General features: G+C 35.6%; 1 protein-coding gene across 1 annotated transcript; it reads left to right on the forward strand.

Moving 5' to 3' along the window:
* The first annotated feature begins 5,526 nt into the window (after positions 1-5,526).
* On the forward strand, positions 5,527-6,030 carry LOC149257422 (aspartic proteinase nepenthesin-2-like). The gene has a single exon (XM_089373521.1). It carries the CDS (start codon positions 5,527-5,529, stop codon positions 6,028-6,030), a length of 504 nt encoding a protein of 167 aa, XP_089229647.1.
* The last annotated feature ends 5,467 nt before the right edge of the window (positions 6,031-11,497 follow it).

Genomic DNA, 11,497 nt, shown 5'->3' on the forward strand with positions numbered 1-11,497 from the left:
ATCTTATAATATTATTTGCAAGAACCCAATGTATGTGATGAGTTTGAATCATAAATTGACTCAAAATATTTACAACGAAGCATATGTCTAGTTGGGAGTTTACTAAGAAAATCAGGGCCCCCACAAGTTGTCCATATTTAGAAGGATTTGCCAATTTGGGACCAACAACACTTCCACATAACTTCTTAAAGTTGAGTTCCATAGGAGTATACACAGAATTTCATTCCACCATCCCACATGTTTCTAACAGCTTCACAATATATTTTCCTTGAGAAAGAAAAATCCCACCTGGTTTTTCGCAGGCCTCCAAGCCTAAGAAGTAATGCATCAATCTTAGGTCCTTCATCTAAAATTAAAAAGTCAACTCCCTCTTGCATTGATAAATGAGAGGGTCTGCAATAGTTAGAAAGAGATTGTCAACATAAAGTACCAAAATAAGTGGCATGTCCTTTTCAACCTTGAAGCATAGGTTTGGATCAACATAGCTCCTTGTAAATCCAAGCTTCATAATATAGTTATCAATCCTCTCATACCAAGCCCTAGTGGCTTGCTTTAACCCATATAGGGATTTATTTAACCTACATACATAAGACCTTCAATATTTTACTTCAAATCCTGATGGTTGTTCCAAGTAGACTTCCTCCTTAAGTGATCCATGTAAGAAAGAAATCTTGATGTCCATTTGATGTAGGCTCCATCCTTGATTTGCGGCGAGAGAAATTATAGATTAGATAGTGGTACATCGAGCAACCAGTGAAAATATTTTGTCATAGTCCACTCCTTCCTTTTTGAGAGAATACACGAGCTACGAACCTAACCTTATACTTTTCATCACTTCTATCAACTCCATGTTTTATCTTGTAGATCCATTTTGAAGTAACCACCGACTTATCCTTGGGTCTAAGCACCACTTCCCATACATCATTTTTCATGATTGATTCATATTCCTCATTCATTGCATCTTTCCATACTTTTATGGCTTCTTCGAACGAGCAAGGTTCAACTTGAATAATAGTACTCATGGCAACAAAGTACCCTTAATAAATGTTTTGTTTCTTACTTTCGTGAAATGTACCTCTTGGAGCGGTATACTTTCAACATATTGAAGTGTATCCTTGAGCCATAGAGGTATTTTCTTTGAGGTAAAGGGATCACCAAGAGGTGGACCAAGAGGATCCATTGGGCATAGGCTCATCCATCAGAGGTTATTCGTGTTTTTCGGCAGCATCATCATCATCCTCCTTTGAGACAGGGAGATCTCTAGCTTTCTCGAGGGCAATGTATTCATCAAAGGTAACATCTCTGCTTACTTCCACGTCTCTTGACTAGGTACATAAATTCTATATGCCTTTGAATTTTCACTACAACAAACGAATATACCTTTCTCCCCGAAAGCTTCCAACTTATACATTTTCTCTTTATGCACATGAAAATACACAAAACAACCAAAGATTCTAAAATGAGAAACATTAGGTTTCTTACCAGTGAAGACTTCTTCTAGTGTCTTGAAATCCAAAGCTTGATGAGGGCTTCTATTTTGAACATATACAACAGTGTTGGCAAATTCTCCCCATAAGAATTTTGGTAGACCTTGATCATAGATCATGGCACAGGTGGCTTTCATAATTGTTTGATTCTTTCTTGCAGCAACACCATTTTGCTTAGGAATGTATGGAACAATTTTCTCCATCTTAATGCCAACCTATCTGCAAAAGTCACTGAATTCATTGGATTCATATACGGTTCCATTGTTAGTCCTCAACAGCTTGATCTTCTTCCCTGTTTGATTTTCCACCAGAGCTTTGAAAGAACAAAACCATTTGAACACTTCATCCTTCCTCTTCAAGAAATAGATCCATGTTTTGTGTGATAAGTCATCCACAAATATTGAATAATACATGTATCCTCCTAAAGATGTTACGGGAAAGGAACCAGATAGGTCAAAATGGACCAATTGAGGAATATCAATTGTCTTGATTTCACTAGAAGGGAATGGTCTCTTTTTATGTTTCCCATATGCACATCCCTGACATACTCTTTCATGGTTCATGTTAAACTCGAGCATCCATGTGACCATCTTCCTTACCCCAGGCAAGGCTTTATAATGTAAGTGGGAAAACCTCTAGCACCATAGATCACATTGAATATAAGTATCACTTGCCAAATCTCCCAAAGGACTTCCACCAACTTGATAAATATCATCAACCCTAAATCCAAGAGTAAATGCATATTTAGGGTTTCTATGCAAAATACATACCTTTCCATCAACAAATTATACCTTGAAGCGTTGATCTTCCATCATAGAAATAGACACCAGATTCTTCTTCAAATCAGGCACATACAACACTTCTTGTAGATGTATGGTTTGACCATAATTCAAGTGAAGAGTGACAGTTCCTATCCCTTTCATCCGGTAGGTGGCATTATCTCAAAGTATAATATTTAGATTAGTTTTATTCTCAACTAAATTTGAGAGGGCCTCCTTGTATCGAGCGAAATGCCTTGAGGCTTCACTATCAATTACCAATGACCCAAAGTATCCGAAGGAGAGACAATAGATTGAGTAGAAATAATATAGAACTCATCTTCTTTTTCTAAAACATTAGTTTCACATACCTGACATTTCTTGTCCTCTTGGGAGGTCGACTATTTCCTTCTCGAGCAATGGGATCATTCCTCTTTCCTTTTTTGTTATACCTATTGTTCCTTTGGTTATCAATGCTTTTGAAATTTTTGTTGTTGTGATTGTCATCCCTTGGAGGATTTTTCTTGTGAGGACACTCTCTAGCATAGTGGTCGAACCTGTTGCAATTGTAACATCTTCCTTTTCCTCTTCCTTTGAATCCCTTCTTAGATCCTTGACCATGTCTCCTTGGATTAACATCATTCTTCCTCTTAGCACGTGTAGAGAAAGTAGTACGTTCATTTCCATTGTTGGATTTGTCTCTCTCCATCATCCTTGTTTCTTCTTGAGTGCATCTAACCAATAAATCATCAAAACCAAGTATCCTATTATTGTTGATAATGGTGGTGACAAATATATCGACACATGGTCTTGAAAAACCTCCACGAGCAATGAGAGTGAGATCCCTGTCAGCAATAACTTCTCCAAAAGATAGTAGGTCATTCTTGATTTTAGTTATTCTCATGAAGTAGGATTGGATAGACTCCCCTTTATCCATCTCGATATCCTTCAACTTATTCTTGAGAAAGAGAATTTGACTTGCATTGTTCACTTTGAACATCCCAATCAACTTATCATACATTTCCTTAGAAGTTCCAAAATCAGAAATATAGGTAACCAAATGCTTTTCACTAGAGTCAATTATACTTTTATTAGCTTTGACCTCACCTTTTCTATATCGTTTGCACAACAACAGGTGCATTTGAAGGAGGCTCCACCACTTTTCCTTGCACTAGTCCAATACTTCATGCTCTTCCAAAGTCAGGTCACAAGTCATCTTCCATGCATGATAGTTAGATTTGTCATTGAGCTTGTCCTCATACTTGAAGTAAGATGTAGAGGCCATGGAGACTTATCCAATATTCTTTGTCCAATAGATATCTTAGTGATTTCTTTTCTCTCTCTTACTTGGGCTTGTCCTCGCATGGGCTCTGATACCATGTTAATTTTAAATAACAATGGTATGTTATATGCTTGCAACAATTACTTCAATGTTCCTTTATTAACCCAATGATAATTTCCACTTAACTTCCAATAGAAATCACATAAACTATTAATTCACATTGATAGTAACTATAGATAGAACATAAATAATAAACTACAAAAGACAAGCCAAGATAAGAGAACACAAGAATTTGGCTCAAGCCAGGGAAAAACCCCAAGATGGGAAAAACCCTTGATCAATTATTCTTATTATAAATATCAAATTTTCAACAAAGAGAGAGAGTACAATAATACAAAGTCAAAGTCAAAATTGACTTGCCAATTTGATGGTCCAATACCAATGTCCAAAACAACCTAGTCAAATCTGCAAGTCTACCCTCAGTCAACAACAATCACATTATGGTCAAACTCTTCCAAAACAACTCTGTCAAAGGAGAGAGGAACTCAGGCTCTCTTGACAGTCAAACAACAACAATTATAGTCAACCTTGTAGTGGTAAAACTTAGTCAAACAAAAGTCAACCTTGTGGTCAACACATGTCAACATGCAAAGAAAATCTCGGTACCTGTACCAAAATATGCGGCCTGCCCAAACAGAGATTCTCCCACAAAAATCACAGTGAAATGAGGTCAAACAAGGCTTAGTCAACATTGGTCAAAGTCTCCCATAAGTAGAAAGTCAACACATGTCATATTTGTATTCCACAAACTCGCATGTGATAGATGAATAATTGCCCAATCAGATGTACGAACCAATCAAATGAGGAGAGAGAGATGTGCGTTGACGAGATACCAAAATGAAGTTTCCTCGATGTCTATTTATACAAGTCAATGTGGGTCAAAAGACATCTCTCTTAGGCTTCATGAGCCTACATGAAGGTAGGGTTGATCTTGACCAAAAATACATGAGTGGGCTTGGCTTCAAAAACATATTTCTCCTTGTTCAAATTCAGTGATCCTTAGTTCAATTTCAGTCTTTTCGAAAAGAAGAATTCAGTCTAATAATCATTTCTGACAATAAATTATCCAGAATGGAATTTGACCCTAGTTACACATTTTAACACTTTTTCATTTTGTAGTGTTGCAAAATAAACCAATATTGAATTTCACTATATAACTCATAAAATTATATTAACATAATAAAATCTAATATACTATATTATAAATACTATACAATAATTAGTCCAATAGGCCTTCCTATGCATCAACACAGTCGTCAACACTTTCATTCTCCTATTGACATCTGGCATGGTTTCCTACTCGACATCTGGCTATAGTCCTGCTTGACATCTGTGCACAGATTTTACGTCACCTTTCTACTCCGCACTTGACATTTGTGCACACCAGTTTTACTGAACATTGTGTGAACCATATAAATGGCAACAACTGATTTGCAGCATGGTCAAAAAATATTCCAAAAGAGCCCAGCTCCAGTAGCATCATCACAGAGAGCTTGTGGATTGGATGGTACTTGAGGTTTACTAATTTGGACAAATTCGCCTTAGGAAAATCTCAGAGATATAGAAATAAACAGTGAGAACGGATAAAAAAGGAAATAGTGTTTACTGTGTAGTATGCATTTAGTATGCAAACTATGAACACACACAAAATAGTAAAATGCGTTTGCTGTATTGTATGCAATTTAGAATGGCAAAGATGGAAAACGCATATAAAAATCTATAGCGGTTGCTATTTCCTTGGTTGTTTGGTGGTGCTCCATGCAAAGGGAGATAAAGTTGGATATTTTCTGCAACTGGCTAAAACACACATCCTTCTATGCCGCTATGAGATTTTATATATGTTACTCTTATGCTTGTTCTCCTGCACTACACAGTTTCAATTCCGAAGTATATGAATAGCTAAAAATCCATGGAAGGGAAATTTAGATTTCACATCCGCATGGGGTCTGCTTTGTTCATGGCCATCCTATTGCTTTCTTTGTCAGATATGTTTTATGTAAACGGAAAAAAAGTAGCTGATACAGAGCAGTTAGGATTCAGAGCAGATCTGGTGCATGTAGATTCGCTAATGTCCCCATTTAGTCCGGGGAATATCAGTTACGCTGAGCGCATCCAAAGGGAAATCTATCGAAGCAGACAATTGGTGCAAAGAGTGGGTGGAGCGCCTGTAATTAGAGGGAACAGAGAATTCCTCTTGCAACTGGCAATAGGTACACCAACTTTACCCTATTATGTGATTCTTGATACTGGAAGCGACCTGATATGGATGCAATGCCAGCCTTGCGTTGATTGCTATAAACAACCGACTCCAATCTTCAATCCGAAGCATTCTTCCACATACAGCAAGCTTCCATGCCAAAACGCGCTTTGCAAGTCGGATCCATATTCTTTTTCTTGCGGAGTTGTAGGCTGTGAATTCGATTATAACTATTCTGATTACTAAACGACATCGGGGAATTTCTCATACAAGACATTCACATTTGCTACTTCCAAATCTGGATAGAATCAATCAATCTTGCAAATTGCCTTTGGACGCAATACTAGCAGTGAAGGCAACACCTTCAAACAAGCAGCCTGGATTGTGGGCTTCGGACGAGGTCTCGTGTCATTAATTTCACAGCTCCCTCCATCAACACCCAAGAGGTTTTCGCATTGTCTAGTGTCAATTAAAGATTCCCAGTCAAAATCAAGCCCTCTGATGTTTGGAAAGCATGAAAAATTGAGTAGCGCAATTTTGAATGATTGATTGGATTTTATTATATAAATAATTGAGAGAAACAAAGAATAATAATTTGTATAATTATGATTGAGGATTTATTTTATTTTGGGCAATTTATTGACTAGGTTTAGTTTGAATGATTGAATTATTATAATATCTATTATTTCGAACCAAAATACAATTCTTTCAATTTAACTTTTTTATCGGCCTCTCTTTGCACCTTTTAAAGCAGTTGCTAATTATAACACATTATAATAGAAAAAAAAACCTTCTTAAAATATTATATATAAATATATATATTAATTACTATTCCTAATTTAATTTTTTTGGCCAATTTGAGTGAAACTTTTAACAATTGTAACACATGTATCCACATTCCTACTATTCATTTACTCCAAACACTTGTACAACATATTTTAATATATAAATTTTTTAATTAATCAATTAAATAACTATAAACTTTAAATTTATAATTTTCTTAAGAGAAATATTGTTTTGCTATTTTCTTTATTATAACACTGAAATCAATTAAGTAGGCGAACTATAAGATCAATTCACTCAACATAAAGTTATCACAAACTTAAAAGTAATTATCCAAAAAAATTATATTAACAAACTATGAATTCAGCTTTGCTCTTTTTTTTTCTTACACGCAAAGCACGAACAAAAACATATAAGATACCGATCATATCAACATATAACATCACATCCAAACCATTTCAACATATTTCCAAAAAGGGGAATATTAAATACCCACACCGATAACGCATTTTCAAAAAAGTTAAAAGGACACACCTTTGATATTGGTACAACCACCTTTGATATTGGTACAACCCATACATGGCATCAATATGTAACTAGAGCTTTCATTGAATTACGATAGAATGAAAATACCACATGCCTTTGACAATTTCTTTACCATTAAACTTGATTCAAGAACATGAACACAAAACTGATTAATAATAATAATAATAATATATATGATAAAAAATAGATTTTAATATTTAAAAATAAAATATTATTAAATAAATTTGATTTTGAATTTAAAAAATATAAATAAGTAATAATAAGGAAATATGGTTTTTGAATTTGTTAATACAGTGGAGGTTTTATTTTATTGAAACACCAATGTATTTATATTAAAAAAAATAATACAATATGAATTAAATAGAAATATTTTTATTGAGGAAGATACTTTTTTGGGAAAATGTGGAAATCAGGATTAAGAAGCTTGTAGATAGGAAAGCTATGGATATTGAAAGTTACCAAGCTAAAATTCTCAAAATGGGAAGGTCCATCCCCATTCTCATCCCACATCTACACAAGCTCCTTAATTTGGTTGTAAAACACGGCTTCCCTAAGCTAAGGACGCAAAGTCGTATTGTGCCTATCTTCAAAAGTGGGTATAGAAGCATTCCCTCTAACTATAGGACTATCATGATTAGCCACATTTTAGCCAAATTGTATGGGCTCATTTTGGAAAAGAAGATTAACAACTGGCTTAAGTCCATTGTAAAAGAGCTAAAGGGCAAGCTGGTTTTAGGAGGCATCACTCGACTATTGACCACCTTGTCACTCTTGGGACCATTGTCGAGGAATGTCACAACAGTAAAATTGATCTCTTTTGTTGTTTGGTTGAATTTAGAAAAGCTTTTGACACAATTCCTCAAGAGAAGTTATAACAAAGACTCGATGAGATAAAGGTTCCTCTCGAGTTGAGGGTTGTTGTAACTAGGTTATACGAGAACGTTATTGCCAAACTTAAGACCATCGAGGGTTGGTTTGAAGAGATTAAATGCAACATTGGTGTTAAGCAAGGATGTCCCTTATCCCCTACCCTTTTTGGCATTTACAATGACAAGCTAGAAGAATGTTTAGAAGATGCCAGTTATGAAGGACCCAGGCTCGCTAGTATAGTCATTACTCTTCTCCTTTATGTTGACGATATTGTTCTCCTTGCCAAAATCCCTGATGATCTCAACAAGCAGCTTAGAACCGTCCATGATTACTGCTCCAAGATGGGTATGACTATTAATACTAACAAGACTGAAGTCATGATAGTTAAATCCAAAAAGATCAACTATGATAATTTCATTTGTAATAACAATTACTTAGAGAAGGTTTCTTCATGTAAATATTTAGGTATTGACATTCACCATCAACTCAATTGGAATTATAACATTGAGAAAAGGATTATACAAGCTTGGAAAGCTTACTATGAGCTTGAAAACAATTGTAAGCTGGCTGATATTTGGGTGTGGAGTAAAAAAAGGTTTCTCTTCGAGACCCTCATCGCCCCTGTTATTTTATATGGATGTGAGGTGTGGGGTTAGTGTATCTAGAGAATCTTGGAGAAATATTGAGATGATCCAAAAGAAATCTATAACTTACAACCTCAAGATTAAAGGTAATACTCCCTACCCGATTCTCTTGATTGAAGCTATTTTTTCTCCTATTGAAAGCATGTATGTGTTTAGGTATTTGATGTATAAGAAGAAGTTGTACAACATTGAAGCCAAGGGGCTCCCCAAAGTTGCTTCCAACTCTAGTCAAAACCCCCACATTTGGCTCAAGAGAGGTTGGCATAAGGACTCCAAGGCCTGGCTCGACCATTGGGGGATAAAGGAGGAGATCATCTTGGAGAATAAGGATAATATTAAAAACACCATTCTTAGGATAAGTTGTGGAGTGATAAGGAATTAGAGGAGAAAAGGAAGATAAGGTATTATAAGGAGGTGATCAACTCCACTCTTGCTAACAAGGATCACCTTTCTATCTTGACGAGTGCTAAGAAGAAAATGAACATTGCAAAGATAAGAACTAATTCCCATGAGCTTTGAAGTGAAATTGGACATAAGTCTATTCCCAAAACACCTTGGGATGAAAGAATTTGCCTCCTTTATGATACTAAGAGAGTTGAAGATGAAAAGCACTTTCTCTTAGATTGCCTGACCTTTACTCACATCTATTCTCATTTTCAAAACATTTGTCACGCTACCAACCTTCTTGACATATTAAGTCACCAAAACTATAGTGACCTCGGAACTCTGCTCTCCCTTCTTTTTTATCACAAAAATAAAATATTAAATAGTCTCAATTAATCGCTTCTTTCTTAAGCTCCAATAGACCACATTAATCTTAATGGACATTAATCGTCATAATCATCATAAATAACAATAATAATTTAATTAAAATTTATGATTTACTTAAATGTAAAATAAATTAATTAATTAATTAAAAAAACAAAAAACAAAAAACTCTTTATATATAATAATTTGTATGCTATAGCTAATAAAAACATATATATCTTAAGTCTTTTAAATTTAAACTTACAATTTTTGGAAAAGAAACCTATATTCTTAATAATTAATTCATTCAAATTATCCATATAAAAAGTATTTTATACTCACTTTTTTTAAAGGAGCAGTTATATTTGCATTATAAAAAACTGGTTTGAAGGCCAACTCCTTTTACATCTTGTTACCTTGCTTCTACCAATGTTTCTAAATTCATTAAAAAAGAGATTTCCCTGTGCTTTTTTATGATAATATTAAATATTCTAAACATACTGTCCTGAAAAATTCTCCAAAAAACATCTAGGATTACTTTATAATTACATAACATAAGCTATTATAGGTAGATACTAATCCATCCCCCTAGGGTGGGGCGAACCTAATTTCCTTCATTGTCCACTTCCTGTTGCATTGGGTACAGGTCGAGATGTCCATTGACAATGCCTTGATTCAGCTCATGTGCATTCTCCTCAGTCTGTGGTTACACCTCGGGGCTTTCATGGTCATCACCATGTTCCTCCTCTGTATCCAGGGCAAGCACCATTGTGTCTACTCATAGACCCAACAAATCCATTGTCAGATGCACTTTCTCCAATTGGATCTCAATTATCTCCAACTTTTGCTTCATCAACATAGTGAGCTCTGGACTCAGAAAATATCATGTCTGAGTGCTTCAGGATTAACGAGATGATGAAATTTGTCACGTCTACCAAAACCATCATCTTTTTAGCATCCTCATCTCCTTCCTCTCACACATTTCTCACCATATCCCCTCCAACGCTTCTTTCTCCTCTTTGGCTCGCCCTGAGAGCTTCTGTCTGCAGACAATTCACTCCCAATGTGCCTCTTTATTTACTTCAAAAACCAACTCTTATTCCTTGCAAATATGGCCTCATTATATGATCTTTATTTCCTGCCCTCGTCTAATATCTTGCCTAACATCCCGACTCTGATTGTTTGTTGATGTGAAAGATTGCACTTCCAGGGGAATTCCAAAAGTTTTCTGATTCGAGCTTACATGTTGCATGCGGGAAATCCATCTCGACGTTTATGCATGACATGATACCCGGTTTGGATACTTGGCCAGGCGGCACTATGCTACCTCTCCCTGATGTCGTCGGCATGACTGCCAGGCTCATGGATTTCCCTGTCCATTAACTAATTGGAATGGAGTCACGCTTTTAGAGGTTGACTTCCCCCTCTGTTTACACTTCGATTTATGTCTTTCTAAACTTTAAGATTTACTATTGTAGCCCTCTTATTCATGGAATCGGTCTATCTGAGATTTCCCTATCAACATTCTTCATTTTTCTTTGCGCAAGATCTAATCCTTGATTGCCTAAGGAGTCACCATCTTGATTTAAATGCCTTTTAATATGATAAATTTCAAACTATTCAAATATTTAAAGTATAAGTTGTATGCAATGCATTATAGAAGAATTATTAGTCTTTGCATTCTTCTTAACATTGATCGCTTGTTGCACCACCACTAGGGAGTCGTTGAAAGCAATCAACTATTTAATTCCCTTGGAGCTAGCTAGGGCCAACCCTTGCCATAAAGCCATACTTACAATATACCTATTCCATAGGTATATTGTAAGTATTTTTTTCCATTGGGATAAAAGATAACCCCTCCCACTCCTGCCTCCCTGGGGTTACCTTTTGAAGCTACGTCAAAGAACAAAGAGAAATTTCCCATAAGTCTTACCCATCGATGAAAATACTCTAGGTCCTTTTTTATTTTGAAAGAATCTTGATTGGGTCAGGAATTGTTGAAGCTTCTAGCATGATTTATTGGGGGGGAGGGGTCGATCTTGAGCTAATATCGTTCCTCTGTAGATATCTCATCTATCTCGTTTGGATCAAATCCCCTTGCTGAATTGATTTATGATAACATT

The sequence above is a fragment of the Pinus tabuliformis genome, chromosome 6 (genome assembly GCF_031772625.1).
Source record: "Pinus tabuliformis cultivar Carrire ecotype Pingquan chromosome 6, CPIR1, whole genome shotgun sequence".
In the NCBI taxonomy this organism is placed as follows: Eukaryota; Viridiplantae; Streptophyta; class Pinopsida; order Pinales; family Pinaceae; genus Pinus; species Pinus tabuliformis.

Coding starts and splice junctions, on each gene's coding strand:
- LOC149257422 (XM_089373521.1), top strand. CDS start 5,527: ATGGGGTCTGCTTTGTTCATGGCCATCCTATTGCTTTCTTTGTCAGAT.